The sequence below is a fragment of the Amia ocellicauda genome, chromosome 14 (genome assembly GCF_036373705.1).
Source record: "Amia ocellicauda isolate fAmiCal2 chromosome 14, fAmiCal2.hap1, whole genome shotgun sequence".
Classification (NCBI taxonomy): Eukaryota; Metazoa; Chordata; class Actinopteri; order Amiiformes; family Amiidae; genus Amia; species Amia ocellicauda.
In genome coordinates, this window is record NC_089863.1 from 34,712,642 (window position 1) to 34,728,915 (window position 16,274).

The 16,274-nt window shown below is 48.1% G+C and overlaps 2 protein-coding genes across 2 annotated transcripts; both read right to left on the reverse strand.

Moving 5' to 3' along the window:
- Window positions 1–3,885: 3,885 nt before the first annotated feature.
- Window positions 3,886–7,807, reverse strand: LOC136767710 (maestro heat-like repeat-containing protein family member 1). Its single transcript, XM_066721658.1, has 14 exons — window positions 7,672–7,807; window positions 7,390–7,490; window positions 7,165–7,304; window positions 6,934–7,048; window positions 6,581–6,837; window positions 6,377–6,491; window positions 6,153–6,281; window positions 5,851–6,042; window positions 5,589–5,738; window positions 5,309–5,437; window positions 5,089–5,191; window positions 4,908–4,973; window positions 4,537–4,721; window positions 3,886–4,097 (listed from the first exon to the last, which is right to left on the reverse strand). Exons 1-13 carry the CDS (start codon window positions 7,766–7,768, stop codon window positions 4,579–4,581), a joined length of 1,737 nt encoding a protein of 578 aa, XP_066577755.1. The 5' UTR covers window positions 7,769–7,807; the 3' UTR covers window positions 3,886–4,097; window positions 4,537–4,578.
- A 14-nt stretch (window positions 7,808–7,821) lies between these two features.
- LOC136767390 (maestro heat-like repeat-containing protein family member 1) lies at window positions 7,822–10,450 on the reverse strand. Its single transcript, XM_066721150.1, has 9 exons — window positions 10,429–10,450; window positions 10,006–10,148; window positions 9,574–9,699; window positions 9,321–9,462; window positions 9,106–9,204; window positions 8,853–9,007; window positions 8,419–8,559; window positions 8,009–8,161; window positions 7,822–7,860 (listed from the first exon to the last, which is right to left on the reverse strand). Exons 1-9 carry the CDS (start codon window positions 10,448–10,450, stop codon window positions 7,822–7,824), a joined length of 1,020 nt encoding a protein of 339 aa, XP_066577247.1.
- Between the last annotated feature and the right edge of the window lie 5,824 nt (window positions 10,451–16,274).

Below are 16,274 nucleotides of genomic sequence, written 5' to 3' on the forward strand. Positions count from 1 at the left end.
TCAATTTGTAGAGCACGACACATTGACATTGCACAGATATACTACAGCAGGAAACATTTCTGTTCAATTCATCTCACTGCCTCCTGTGACCATACATGCCAATTCACCCATCTTGGTAGCTGGAATGATGCCCGATAAATAAAACTGACAGACATTGTAATATTGTTTTTTTATTGATGGAACAAAGCATGCAAAATGAAACATAACAATCCTCCCCAGCCAATAAACAGAACTAATATCACTGCTTTTCCTCGATTCTTTCTAACAGTTCAATAATTCAGTCCTGATTTGCAGAGACAGCTTTCATTTCCTTCTGCAGTTCAGTTTCCCCGCGTTCTCTTCTCCTCTCCCTCTGCTCGGATTTCCGACAGCGATCTTCCCTCTCTTGCTGTCACCATTCATTGGTTTCTGTGAGGGTCCTTTTTGCAGACTTGGTCTGCCTGTTCAGTCAGGAATGTCCCTGCTGTATCTCCACCAGGTGTCTTGGCTCTTCCTTGTTGTGGGATGTGTTGGGGGGGAGGCTGAAGTCTGCATGGCAGACACCGCTGATGCAGTGGTTGGGAAGAGACTGTTGAAGGGGCAGATTGTGGCACAGACAGGTTTGTTGCCACAGTGGTCTCTTATGAGGGTAAACCCCTTGTGTCTTGCAGAGCAGACTAGCCATTGAATGGGAGGAGAATAGGTTACACAACTGAAACTGTCTTTCGAGCTCGGCTGGAACAAAAACCAGCAGGTACTAAACCAGCAGTCGGTACTAAATTGAACATTTATCTGAACTGTCACCCCCAGGATCTGGAAACAGAGCAGATCTTACACAAAGACATCCACAATATACAGCTCTGGAAAAAATTAAGAGACCACTGACCATTTTTCTTAAATCAGCATCTCTACATGTATGGCAGCCATTCCATTCCAGTGTCTACTGAATGAGCTACTGATTAGGTGATCACCTGAACCAAATCTTATTTAACGAGGAATATAAAAACCACTGCATCACTATCCTCTTGCAATAGGTGCTAGTAGTATCTCAAAAGCAATTGGAATAAAAAAACAAGGGTTCAATTCTGGCTTTACTGGCAGAGGGATACAGTGAGTGTCGGGTGGCTTCCATCCTTACAATTTCAAAGACGATGGTTCATAAGAACAAGGTCAAGCAACAGACATTGGGGACAACAAAGTTACAGACCGGCAGAGGACAAAAACGACTCTCCACTGACCGGGATGACCACCGACTCAATCGAATGTCACTCGACAACCAAAGGATGACAGCAAGTGACCTACAATAAGAATGGCAAACGGCAGCTGGGGTGAAGTGCACAGCGAGGATGGTTTGAAACAGGCTCCTACGGGAGCCCTTCATCAATGAGAAGCAAAGAGCCAGGCTGAGGTTTGCAAAAGACCATAAAGATTGGATAGTAGAGCACTGGAGTAAGGTCATCTTCTCTGATGAGTCCAATTTTCAGCTTTGCCCAACATCTGGTCATCTAATGGTTAGATGGAGACCTGGAGAGGCCTACAAGCCACATTGTCTCGCACCCACTGTGATGATTTGGGGGTGCTTCAGCAAGGCTGGTATTAACTAATTCTATCAAACAAATACAAACTAAAACAGTAACGGTGGTGGAACCATCAGTGAGTTTTATTTCGGTGTGAGAATCCATCATGCGTTGGTGGTATACAAACTAACCACAACCTCAGCTATTTAAACCCTTGTTGCCTAATTGGAACTGTTTAATACAGATTGTGTAATGTAATGACATTGAATTGACACACAATGTATCACACTTGGGGATTGCATTCCATAATAAACATCTGTCCTGAACTTGTTCCCTCATATTGTTTCCTTTAATGTGTTTATTCCGTTCATTGTCTCATCGCCAGTCATTTAGGTTACAGCTTTATTATACAGACACCTTTTCAGATGCTCTCTATGAACGCACACATGGGCTAAATGTGTTCGCCTGTAGAGTCTGTGCAGAATGATCCCAGTGAACGCACACTGTGTGTCGTCAACGCGCCCATTGGCCTCGTGGTGCAGCCCGATTGACCAATCACACAGGCGCTGTGTTGCCTATCCTCTACGGGATCGCTGGAATTCTGCAGATCTGCACTGAACTGCAGGAATCTGCGCTACAGGGATGTGACCAATAATAGAATCAAAAAGTCGACTGATTCAGAATGCATTTGATTAGTTTCTTGTAATTTCTCCTAATTCGAGCCTGGCAGAATATAATTTATTGATTGATGGTTTTAATCATTTATTACTAGGTCTTATACATATTACATTTTCACACTGCGTGGAAAAAAAAAGTGAATGAGAACAGAGAAGTAATTCTCCAGACGGCCCAGCAAAACTTCACAGTCAACGGTTATCAATATCGGGAAAAGTCCTGACTGTGATCGCCCAAAAGCTGGTTTCCAGGGAGATAAGGTCACATGCTGGAGTGCCGGCCCTGCACCTGGATTGCCAGACATTTTATTGAACTATTTTCAGATTTTCATGTTTGAATTGTTAAACAGCTGTTTATGTTTTAAATATTTCGGTTTTCTTAAACTGTTATTTACACAACAGTAAAAACAGGAGTAAATAAAACAAGCTTTAAATCCAGATTTCTATATTCTTTTCTCTTATCAGCTTAGAAAATGTTGAGCAAAGCAACACAACTTTACACAACATAGGAAGGGTTTGAACATTTTTTATTTATTAAAAATGTTGAGTTGCGATCCTTGGTCTTCCTACACACCTACCGTCCAGCCCGGCAGACAGGCACAGATGCCCAGGCCCTGGCAGCGCCCCTCGTTCTGGCAGGGGCAGTGTGGGGGGCAGCTTTGCTTTGGGCAGAAGTTCGTACAGCCGGGGGGAAACATAGTGAACCCTTTGCTGAGATCAACACACTGACACACAGGACTTTGTCCCATTCCATTTGTGTGTTCGATATAACATGGTTTCTCCTGCAACGTGGTGAGTTTTTAACGCCTGAGGAGCATGTTATATCGGGGTAGAGCTGTAATAAATAAAAGCCGAAACTTGTACACATCCCGTTTCTCTTCCTGTCTCAGTCCTGATGCCCAGACACACCCCTACGTGCCTGCAGTCAATACAGCCTAATTGCAGAAGATCTAAACATTTTAGCATTCCTATCAGACTAGTTCTATCCACTCTAGTTATCTAGTAACCGAAGCGAATGCTCATGTTAGGCCTACATCTTACAGAAGTGCTAGTTATGCTTTTTTTATAGAACAGTGTACAGCCTACTGTATTATAGATTTTAATACATTTTCTTGACAATCTACACAAACCGTTGTGTGTTTTAGCGAAGACCCAGCAAATGTTGAGGCTGCGAGACTACTACAGCAAGGCCAATATAATCTGCCCATGTTGGAAAAAACTAAAATTATTCTTCTTCTACAATGGCAATGCTTGCAATATCACCAGTTTCAATCATGATTGCAAACTGAAGCTAACAATCTATCTGTACAGTTGTGAACTGTTTAACGATAAAGACACAAAGAACTTTCTGTACAATCTCAGCTACACAACAATTGTGTATAAGTTTGGGCTTTTATTTATTACAGCTCTATAACGCGCTCCTCAGGAGCCAAAAACTCTCAACACGTTGCAGGAGAAACTGCATTATATCGAACACACAATTGGAATGGGACAAAGTCCTGTGTGTCAGTGTGATGATCTCAGCAAAGGGTTCACTATGTTTCCCCCCAGCTGTACGAACCTCTGCCCAAAGCAAAGCTGCCCCCCACGCTGCCCCTGCCAGAACGAGGGGCGCTGCCAGGGCCTGGGCATCTGTGCCTGTCTGCCGGGCTGGACGGTAGGTGTGTAGGAAGACCAAGGATTGCAACTCAAAATTTAAAATCTCAAAATTTAAATTCTCAAAACTTAAAGTTAAAATCCAGCCGAATGAGCATCTTAATAAGGACCCGAGTCGCCGCACATACTCGCCGGTCGCCGCAGCCGTAGGTGCCCAGGGGGCAGGGGTCCTGGCAGCGGGAGTCACTGTAGCCGGGCAGGGAGCGGTAGGTTCCGGTCAGGGGGTCGCACTGGCCCCCGTTCTCACACTGGCAGGCCCGGCCGTCACAGGCTGCAAGACAGCAACGGCGATACAGGGTTACACTGACCACACGACTGCTGGCCTGGAGGGTCATTTGTGCCGACATTTAAAAAATAAAAACATATATAAATAAATAAATAGCCCCCGCATATAAATACAGTCCCAGCAGACACTGTTGCAGTGTTTGTTTTTAAAGCGTTTTAAAGTTCTCTTATCTGTGAAGCAGATAAGACAACACTTCCCTACTTCCCGTATTATAAATTCAATGCTGTTAACATTAACAGTAAATGGCATGGTTAGACACTCGGGTGTGAATTGTAGGAACTGAAGGAGGGCAGAAATGAGATTTGAAGGCAGCAGTTGCCCAGGGTGAGGAAGTGAGAGTGAGGGCAGAGAGAGGGGACGGGGGCAAGAGAGGTCCGTGGTGTGTCAGAGGACATGATGAGATACAGCGGCCTGATTCGGTTACCCTGCGTAGCTCCTGAGGGGGTGACCATCTCCTCCCTTCTTCTCATGGCCAGCAGCAGAAGAGCCTCTTCCACAAGGGCTCCTTCGCTGGCCTCTGTCGCTGGGAGGCAGTGCAGCACTCCAGGGCCCGAGAGGCACAGCTCCTGACCTGTGCGTCACTCTCCTCCTGCAGGGCCTGCGTCAGAGCTGGAGACACAGGGAGAGGACAGGCTGAACACACAGCTCTGGTGTGTCTGAGTGACAAGAGAGGGCACAGCAACAGGTCGACGCACTCTGCTCCAGCCCGGCAGCAAAGACTGGCTCTTTACACACAGCCAGGACCAGAGCAGCAGTGACATGGTAACACACTGACGCACTCAAGGGCTGCATTACCTCCGACGCTCTGATCCACCCATCGACGACTGAGGAGGGACTGTGGGACGTTTTTAATCAGGGACTCTGTGGGTCAGAGAAAGCAACACTGAGTCACAATTCAGCACAGATCTCAGCTACAATGTGCCTATGAGCTCCATCACGGGCCCATATCCTGCCCAGCTGTGTCTCATCTCCTCACCTGTAAAGACGGCGGCACTGGCTCTGACTTCAGGAAAGCGGCTGCTCAGGCAGTACAGGGCGCAGCTGAAGGACCAGTCCAGGGCCTCAGGGAAATCAGACGCCTAGAGAAGACGGGGATCAGATTCGTGGGACTCTCAGCAGACCTGTAACTCAAGAGCCACAAACATGCAGCATCTCTCTGTCCTTAATACGCAACAGAATGGCCATACTGTCCTTACCCAGAAAGCAAGGTCGTCCAGGAAGGAGCGAAAGTCCAAAACCCCTTCCTCCTGGTTCTTTGAGATGAGCCTCCTGATGGTGCTCAGTTCTGGCGCTGACCCACTGTTGTTCAAGGTCAGGAGGCAGGCCTACACACGAGACACAAGCTGATCCTCAACACTCTGCACTGATGCCATGACACAGCGGCACGATCTGAACGGAACATCTCAAATTTTACGTTTTTGGTCACTACCCAACGTTTAAAATGTTATGCCACAGTGGCCTCTGATCTACCCTTACCTGGGTCACCTCATTGCTGGGGTCTTGGAAGTGCAGCGCCAGGCACACCAGCGCCCCCTGCAGCTCCCATTTGATGTGGGCCGTCACTGCCTGGCATCGGCACAGCTCACCCAGCACGTTGGCGCCCACACAGCGCAGCTCCGCGTCGTCCTGGAAACAAGCAGGAGGGGGGGTCAGGCACAGAGTGGTGACAGCACAGCCTGTGACACACTGAGCACAACAGCCTGCAGGCCGGACACCGAAGCCTAAAACAGCAACTCACTCTTTCCCAGAGCACAGTGACCCTGTGCAGGACGTCTGCAGCGACATCCCGGGCGACGCCGTCCCTTCTCAAGTGGGGCAGGACCTGTGAGAGGGAGGACAGAGCTCCCAGGACCGCCTGCCTGTCGGCCACGTCTGTATCCTGCAGAGCCGAGCAGATGATGGCCAGCAGTTCCCGGCTGTGTTCTTCCACCTGCATAGAGACACCCAAAGCACCCTGTCAGCACGTATACCCCCAAAGTGAAGAATTGAAACATCGCCATGTCCGGTGGCAGGCGGTCCTGCATTGCACACTGTCCTTACCTGCGCGGCAGTGGCTCTCCCCAGGCCTTGGAATAGCTGCAGTCTCACAGGCACGGAGGAGTCCTGGGCTTGGCGCTTCAGGGTCTTCACAAGCACGGCCTTCAACTGCTTCTCTGAGCCGCAGAGCAGCTGCAAGACAGGAGAGACAGTGAGAGCAGCCCCCTGGCAACGCACAAGCTGGGAGAGCGAGGCGCCGTTAGAGCTGCACACAGAGACACACTCACCTCAGAGAAGAAAGCCGTCGCCGTGACTCTGTGCTGCTCCCGGTCAGAGCTCAGGAAAGGGACAAGGACCTTCACGATGCCTGGGAGCTGCAGGCCACCGTGCTGAGCCATGGCCCTGGAGGACAAAGGGACAGCTAGTGAGCAGACAATAAATATGAATATGTTCCTGTCAGTGCAGTCTGTGATGAATAGAGAGACCCGTACCTGGCCAGGAGACGGACCCCCTCGGTGTGGCTCTTGGAGCTCCACAGCAAAGCCCAGGCCGCCTCCTGCTCCAGTTCCTCCATCACTGTCCCCAACTGGGCCTGGAGAAGTAGGGCCCGCAGAGCCAGCATGGTTTCTCCGAGGATCTCACTGTGGCCCATCTGCAGAAGGAGGGCCCCAAATAGTTGGGGAAAGACCCTCTGAAAGGGCCCCTTCCCCCCTGGGGCGGCTAGCAGCTCCTGCACAGCACAGGTCACCTGACACAGGGAGAGACACACAGGGTCACACTCAGAGAGAAGGCACCCAATTTACAGCACTATATCTTTGAAAGCGTCACAGAGAGATGTACTCACAGCCAGGGTTTCGTGCCCAGCGGGTGAGGTGCTCAGTTTTCTCATGAGGAACGCCAGCAGCCTGCGGGACAACTTGCCCTCAGCACCCAAGGCCCTCCACAGCGCACAGATGGAGCTGGGGGAGACAGAGACACAGTGAGACAGACACACAGGAGCTCCTCGCTGTGACACACGAGCCGATCAACACTGCGGCCAGCCACTGTGAAAGACAGACCCTTGTGTGTGGCTTACCTGTCCAGCGGCAGGGCTCGGCTCAGCAGCATCACGGCGAGCACCTCCGGGCGCCCAGACACGAGGCGGACAACCACTCTCAGCTGCCGGTCAGTCAGGTGGAGCAGGCAGGGCTGCAGTGAGTCCAGGATCTCAGAGACCTGGAGGACAGATGAGACAGGCGCTCAGTGTGCCGCCCAGCGCAGCGAGAGGAAACACAGCGAGAGACTCCAAACTGGCCCTTACCTGCCTCGTCAGCTCGGCTCGACGGGCCTCCAGGACACGAAAGCAGACGGAGCTACAGTCCTGGGGGAAGGAGGGCTGGCCTGGAATGGACTGGGTGTTCCCTGTAATCAAATTTGAGGTTTGATAGGGTAAGGACAGAACAAATTAATTGATCACAGAGATCAGTAGAAACAATACAGTTACAGGCTGAGAGTGTGTGTGTTTCGATGTGTTGCTGATGAGGTCAGACAGCACTGAGAGCACAGTAGCGCAGTGGGACAGGACGGGGAGACAGGACGGTACCTGCAGCGATGAGGAGGTGGGCAAGAATCAGCCCGGACGCAGCCCGGCTCGGCTCACTGACGCTTGTCATCTGCTGAATAATGAATCTGGCGACCATCTTTGGGAAGGCGGTGGCTGTGGGAATAAGGCAGGCAGCACAGAGCAGTGAGGTCACGACACAGGCCAGCGGATCAGAACCAGGACCCTCTCCTGAGTGAAAGAAGAGAGACGTACCGAGGAGTGGGATGGGGCTCAGGAACACGCTGTGCTCGTCCGCGGGCAGCTGGCTCTCCCGACAGGCGCGCATCAGAAGGAGACGGGCGCGGACCTGAAGGAGAAAGATGTGGTCACTGCATACCCAGGGGGAGGCGTCGCTCCACTGCACAGAGTCGGCACAACAGAGCAGGGCCTGACCTACCTCCTGGTGCAAGCTCCTCAGCAGGACGTCCACAGAGGAGCGGATTATATTCCGGTCCGAGCCCAAGGCCGCCAGGACGATGTAGCGCGCGTTCTACAATAAAGAAACACAAACTGCACTGTGGGCTGGGTTCACAGACCCCAATCAGCACAACTCAAGGGCTCCTCAGCATATGTTTGCGAATCTGGCTATGAGCTTTTAACTTCTAAGACAAAGTATCAACCTATAAAACTGTATAAGAAACTAAACCAAACCCTTATCCTGATGTTAAACATAAAACCAAGCCTTTAATCTGGAGCCGGTCTGATCTATCCCACCACCGCTACCCCAGTCAGCAGAGAAAGCCCTACCTGGACCAGGACTTCACTATTCGAGCTGCGTTTGTACAGCGCCACTGTGGTGTTGATCAGCCCGCTCAGTCTGGCCCCGAGATTCGCAGGGCACAGCAGGGGTGTCAGGGCAGCCATGGCAGCCACTACTGCCTCATGCACCTTCAGGATGGACACAGAGACCAGTCAGTGTGGGCAACGCCAAGAGGGCAAAAGAGCAACAATTCAGAACAAGGGGGAGAGATGGCAGTACGTTAGGATTATCAGTATACAGGGTGTACAGTGATTTATACTGTGGCAATCCTCTCCCTGTAGATAACTCACCCTCCCCAACACATTGTGCCTCAGAACCAGCTGGCAGAGGATCACTGGGCCATAAATCCTGACTGGCCATGTGTGGAGCTGGATGGTTTACCAGTCCATGATTGACAATCACATTTCCCAGCGGCCCATACCTGCAGGTTCAAGACTTCCACTATGTACCACCTCTGCAAAGTTGAGTATGCAGTGCCCATGACTGGAGAGAAGTCCTGCTTCCTCAGGGTGGGGTCAGCGCTCCCTCTGGGGCCAGAAATGAACTCCTGAATGCTCTCAGAGAAGTTTGTGAGCACTGGGAAATGATAAACAGACACCGGGGTCACCCTCCATGCGACACACACGCTTCACGGATATCTGTCATTCAAGGAGTCAGCTGCAACCTTCACTCACCTGAGCATAGCACCATCCTGACCTCTGACTCGGTGGCCCTGATGAGCACAGGATTCAGCCCCTGGATAATGTCCCTGAGACGAGGCACCATTCCGGACACTGCACACACACACACACACACACACACAACAGGTGGTTACGGGTCTTCAAAAAACAGGTCAGTTCCCTGTTGTAAGAACAGTGGCTTCAGGAATCGAAGCAGCAGGCAGACTCACCATTTGCTCGTGACAGACGTCCCAAAAAGGTCAGCCATATGGGGTCTGGTTGCACATCTATCCTGTACAAAATTTCCAGAGCTGCCAAGACCTCCTGGAGAAACTGGGATCCTAGGGCCAGCAGGATGTCACTGGTTGCTTGCTGTGTGTCAGGAGGCACGTTCTGGGTCAGAGGAATCATTATACAAAAAAACAGCAAGGTCTGTGTCTAATGTGCATGTTTCAGAGCGCCTCACAGGAGGGAGTGACTCACCGGATCCCTGCCCATCATTCCAGCTGCCATAGTGATGACCTTCCCGGCTGTGGAGGGGCTTATGGCCTCAATCTGGCTTGTCAGCAGCTTTCCCATGGCCTGCAGGATGGGGGTCTCATGGTGCACCTGAGCAAAGGAACACAGGAGAAAGAGCTCAAGAGCGGTGTGACACAGAGCACCCAACACTGAGCCCTGCATCACTCCGAAGAACCATTACAATACAAAAAGGCCTCGCGAGGATCAATGTCTCTCTTCTCTGCATGATTGACAGCGTTACAGCCTTGAACCCTCTGTGCACAACGACACTGAGAGGTGTATGGATTGCCAAAAACTCAGCCACACAATGTACACACTTTATAAGCTGCCAAATCAACTGCAGAAAACAAACTCAGAAGGCATGATTCCTACTGACAGACAAGTCCCAAGTCTCACCCAGTGGTCCCTCTGCAAGTAACCGACACACCACAAACAGAAGTTGTCTGGGTGGGCCACGTCGGAGAAAGCCACTATCTTCTCCTGCAGCTCTTGCTCGGGGGCCTCAGCGTCAAGGGCACGCTGGAGAGCAAACATCTTCACTGAGGAGACAATACCAAGAAATAAATATGGTCAAGATCAAGTCCAGCACATACTTATAGAACAGCAGCAACACGTGGACGATCAGACATTCGGCTGTCTGTCACTGGAGTCTTCAATTAAGCGCAGACCTCATGTCTGTAATTCCTCTGTAGGATACTCCGGAAATACATGTGCAGATGAAATCCAAATATCAGATATTTAAAGGAAGAGCTCCAAACTGAGGATTGTATTTCTTGTTACTAGTCAATAAAAAGGACTCAAAACAAATAGGCAACTCACCTAAGGCCTCAAAACCATCCATCTTGGTGTGGTAATACTAAATTAAAACAGAAGAATTCTGGGTTATGTTTCATTTCACTTTATTGATTGAATTATTTTGTGTGATTAGAGTGAAAAAAATCAAGTCAAAGAATGATAAAGTGTAATTTATGGTTGTGAAGCAAAGATATGTCCGAGTCCAGATCTGCCCGACTTCATATATGCCTACAATAATCTTTAACAAATTAAAACAAAAGCCTTCTGTTAATACTTATATTTACATCAATTTCAACGTTTTATTTTTGTACTTTGTCAAATTAATGTACTAAAGCAATGTAAGCAACGGGGTATATTACTCATTCAAGAATTGTGTGTGTGTGTTGGAAAGGGGCATTTGGAGGTGTGATTGCCCCCCCCTCCCCTGGAGTCTGGACATTGACTGTACCTTGACCAAGAAATGTGGACCCTGACACAAAATAATTGACTACCCCTGCACTAAAATAAAAGTGTCTATTGTACACAATTTGAAATAAGTTTTATATTAAATGTAACACTATTATCCAGTACAGCCTAATGAGACTCACATCTAAATAAGCAGATTCATAAAGTGCACGATGACCATTTCATCTGAACAGAAACGCATTTGCTAAGTCATACTCACACAACTGCTTTGGTCGGAATCCGTAATGAACTAAATCCACAGACGCTCCTTCGCGTCAGGGTGGCGCGTCTCTGTGACGTCATAGTTTGCTCGTTAGTGGTGACGCGTATGTCTCTCAGCGTCGCAGCAGGTCGAGAGACGGATAATAACAATATATCACAGCTTTTTCTAGATGGAAAAGTTTCTTAAATGTAAATATGGATTTTGTGAAATGCCTGTCGAGTTTTTTCCCCGCTAAAACACCAAGCATTAATCATCCAGCCAGCGGTCAAACAGCCAAGTATGTCTCTGTCCCCGCAGTGCGATCTTGCGACTTGGGCGCCATCTTGTGTACCCCGCGTCCAGCTGCAGGACACATGTCCCGCCACACTAGCGCACAGGGCCCTCAATCACCCGGAGAAGACAGCCAGCTATGACAAGCCAGATTATCATTCAGAGATTTCTGCGAATGACTTCCTATTAATTTAGATACGTCTCTAAATCATTTCGCCATATCTTCAAATGACTTCCTGTATTTTGCCTTAGATTATCACTTCCTGTTTCCGCATTCAGTTACATAGAAATAAATGGACTAGTTAACAGGAAGTGATAATCTTGGGCTACATACAGGAAGTGATTTGAAGATCTCGAAATGATTTAGAGATCTCCAAATAAATATGAAGTCATTTGCAGATATCGCTAAATCATTTAAAGATATCTGCAAATAATTTAGAGATATCTCTAAATGTACTTTTAAATGAGATATCTGGAATTATATTGAACTTTGAGAACAAAATGTTCACTTGCTGTCTAATATATCCCACCCACTGACAGGTGCCATGATAACGAGATTATCAGTGTTATTCACTTCACCTGTCAGTGGTCATAATGCTATGGATGATCGGTGTATGTGTAGAATCTAATAATAAGGTGTTTGTTTAACTTTTTGCATTAGTATCTGCTGCCATCTTGCCAGACCCTTACTCATGCCAACAGTATCCATTACTGACCTTTCATGTCAGTACAGTTGAAGAATTAAACTGAAGAACATTTGAGGAATTCTGAAAGCAATGTCAAGCATGACTGTCAAGGTTGGATGGCACCTGCCCCTCATCTTAAATAAACAATGCAAACTGTCACAGTTACAAAGCCTTTTCAAATTGCTGCTGCAGACTTTAATGAACTTCCTCTCACTACCAGCAGAAAAATATGTACTTGCTGTGATGCACTATTTCATGAAGTATGCCAATATGTATGTACTTCAGGATCATCAAACTACTAAGAAACATTGCTGAACATGGTATTCATACTTACTGGTCAGGGACTGCAGTTCAAATATTATCTCATCAGGCAACTCTAAGTTCGGAGTTGGTCACCAAAAGCAACAGTACCCTCAATGAACAACTGGCCAAGAACATTTATGAAACTTGTTTTGTATGGGGCACACTTCTTTCACAAACACACCTTGCTTACAACACAATTTTTCATGCTAGTACTTGGTTAATGCCATACATTCTGGTGCATACCTGTGAAGCTCATCCGCTCATACATTTGCAGGATAACCCTGCTTTCTCCACTGTGTCACTTGGCTGGATAGACTTCTAACTTGATGAGAACTCATAACTACTCTGTCCACCTCTACACAGCCAATGATGCCGATCCAAAATTAATAACTAAAAGTATGCAATTTTTTTTTCTAATGCACCATTTGATCTCATCTTTGCTATTAAAAAATGACAATAAACATGGCAATAAATATTTATTTACTTCCAAATGTTACCATTGGTGTAGTGCCTTTTCAATTACATTACAATTTTCAACACCGAAGTAGCCACATGTTGAGTTCAGTGATGCAATTGGCCGTGAAGGCAATTTGTTGATGGAGAGAAGGGATGGAGGACGCGAGGGTGAGCAGAAGAGATAGGAAAGAGCGATATCTGGCCAATTATTGGAAAACGCAATTGATTTTCTCTCGGGGAAGGAAGGGGAATCGAGGACGATGCCCAAGAAATCCTGGTGCGTAGACAGTCCGGTCGTCATCTCGTGGCTGAGGGGCACGCCAAGGGCAGAGGAGATGGACATGAAAGGGGTGAGGGAGCGAGGGGGGAGGGGGGATTGATCAAGGAGAAGTCATAGAATAGGTGCAAGACAGATGGGATTTGCGGGATTGGTAAAGGGAATCCAGCGCAGAGCCTCAACGAGAGTGATGAAAATCTTATTGATGCTGCCAGCCGAAAAGGTGCCACGAGTCAGGAGTTGGGGGCAGTCACTGAAGGCACTGGAAATGTCAGCCTTTGTCAGGCACGCATCTCGGCCACAGGCTTTGACGAGGTAGCGGATGTCGCGATAGGTGGAAAAAGATAGATAGATATTGTGTGTGGTTTGAAGCTCTGGGGTCAGGTTATATTATATTTTTATGAAATAATAATAATAATGTATTTATTTATTTATTTTCGAAAAGTGACGATGGGGCCAGAATCGTCAGTCCTGGTGATTATGTCGTTGGGTGCTGAAACCTGAGGAGGCTAGTCAGAGTAACAGCCATGCTGTGGATGAGTTGCTGGCTGAGGGATAGTGGAACAGGGGAGGAGAATACAGCATAGCAGTTGGAGGGGGGAGGGTAGAAGTGCGGCAGTAGAAGCGAAGGGAAAGGGTCACCCGGGGCTTGGGAGGGTGGAGACCGCCGCCAGCACTGTGGGGATTGAGCCAGGGTCACGGAAGTGGCCGGGGCAAATGAAAGTAAATCAGGGCCTAGGGTGGGACGCAGCAGGACAGTAGGCAGCTTGGAGACGGGAGGGGGGATAGAGGAAAAGGATGCAGACATGGAGGACGAGCCCGGGGTGGGGGTAGCTGTGGAGCAGGCAGGGCAGACAGCACTTGGAAGACCGAGACAAGGAGGGAGGACAGGAACAATGAAAGCATGGAATCCGCAGAGGGGGATGAGGGGACAGGAACAAGGGGGAAAGCGGCAGAAGAGGGAGCGAGAGGAGGAGAAGCCAGCGAGGTAGGTGTGGGCCGTGGGAGGGAGCAAGGAGCGGTATGTCACCCAGACACGACAGGGGAGCGTCCTGCAGCTGCAGGGATTGCTGGGCGCAGGTGGAATGTTACGGACAATGCTTGTGTATGGGTGAACGAGATGGTTTCTAATCACTGAGGGGTGCAGAATTGGAGCCGTGCCGGGGAACATGATGGTGGAGGCAGGGAAAACCGGAATCGAGGCTGCGGTGTGGCAGTGGGCCGTGTCAGCTGGAATGGCAAGGTACATCATCGACAGGAGGAAGAGCAGGAGCTGCGGTTTTGCGAGGAGAAGAATCAGCTGGAGGAATGGAAGCAGAAGGCAATGAAGAATCTTCTAGAGCAATCGTTATTGTTATCGGGTGCTGAGGTTGAAAACAGGTACAGTGAGGGAAAAAAGTATTTGATCCCCTTCTGATTTTGTACGTTTTCCCACTGACAAAGAAATGATCAGTCTATAATTTTAATGGTAGGTGTATTTTAACAGTGAGAGACAGAATAACAACAAAAAAATCCAGAAAAACGCATTTCAAAAAAGTTATAAATTGATTTGCATGTTAATGAGGGAAATAAGTATTTGATCTCCTGTCAATCAGCAAGATTTCTGGCTCCCAGGTGTCTCTCTTAAAGGGAGTGCTCCTAATGTCAGCTCGTTACCTGTATAAAAGACACCTGTCCACAGAAGCAATCAATCAATCAGATTCCAAACTCTCCACCATGGCCAGGACCAAAGAGCTGTCCAAGGATGTCAGGGACAAGATTGTAGACCTACACAAGGCTAGAATGGGCTACAAGACCATCTCCAAGCAGCTTGGTGAGAAGGTGACAACAGTTGGTGCAATTAATCGCAAATGGAAGAAACACATAATAACTGTCAGTCTCCCTCGGTCTGGGGCTCCATGCAAGATCTCACCTCGTGGAGTTTCAATGATCATGAGAACGGTGAGGAATCAGCCCAGAACTACACGGGAGGATCTTGTTAATGATCTCAAGGCAGCTGGGATCATAGTCACCAAGAAAACAATTGGTAACACACTACGCCGTGAAGGACTGAAATCCTGCAGCGCCCGCAAGGTCCCCCTGCTCAAGAAAGCACATGTAGAAGCCCGTCAGAAGTTTGCCAATGAACATCTGAATGATTCAGAGGAGAACTGGGTGAAAGTGTTGTGGTCAGATGAGACCATAATCGAGCTCTTTGGCATCAACTCAACTCGCCATGTTTGGAGGAGGAGGAATGACCCCAAGAACACCATCCCCACCGTCAAACATGGAGGTGGAAACATTATGCTTTGGGGGTGTTTTTCTGCTAAGGGGGCAGGACAACTGCACTGCATCAAAGGGACGATGGACGGGGCCATGTACCGTCAAATCTTGGGTGAGAACCTCCTTCCCTCAGCCAGGGCATTGAAAATGGGTTGTGGATGGGTATTCCAGCATGAAATTGACCCAAAACACACAGCCAAGCCAACAAAGGAGTGGCTCAAGAAGAAGCACATTAAGGTCCTGCAGTGGCCTAGCCAGTCTCCAGACCTTAATCCCATAAAAAATCTGTGGAGGGGGCTGAAGGTTCGAGCTGCCAAACGTTAGCCTCGAAACCTTAATGGAGAGGATCTGCATAGAGGAGTGGGACAAAATCCCTCCTGAGATGTGTGCAAACCTGGTGGCCAACTACAAGAAAAGTCTGACCTCTGTGATTGCCAACAAGGGTTTTGCCACCAAATACTACAAATACTTATTTCCCTCATTAACATGCAAATCAATGTATAACTTTTTTTAAATGCGTTTTTCTGGATTTTTTTGTGGTTATTCTGTCTCTCACTGTTAAAATACACCTACCATTAAAATTATAGACTGATCATTTCTTTGTCAGTGGGCAAACGTACAAAATCAGCAGGGGATCAAATACTTTTTTCCCCTCACTGTACAATTCAATTTGTAACAGAAAAATAAGCTTTATTGTAACTCTCAAAAGTGCAGTTTTAAAGTAGGTACATACAGATTAGTTACTGTCACTAGACCAGAGCAGTGCTCTTTGATTGCAATTTGAGGCTCCTTTTTACACTAGTAACGACGTATAAAGAATGTATCAGTTTTTCAGTTCAGCTTTCCCCTTTTATTACAGAATAAAGGGTGTCCAATACAAGACTAAAAGTGGCTAGAATAGTCTAAAATGAACAGAAAAAGTATATCAGTGGAATAGTATTTATTTTAA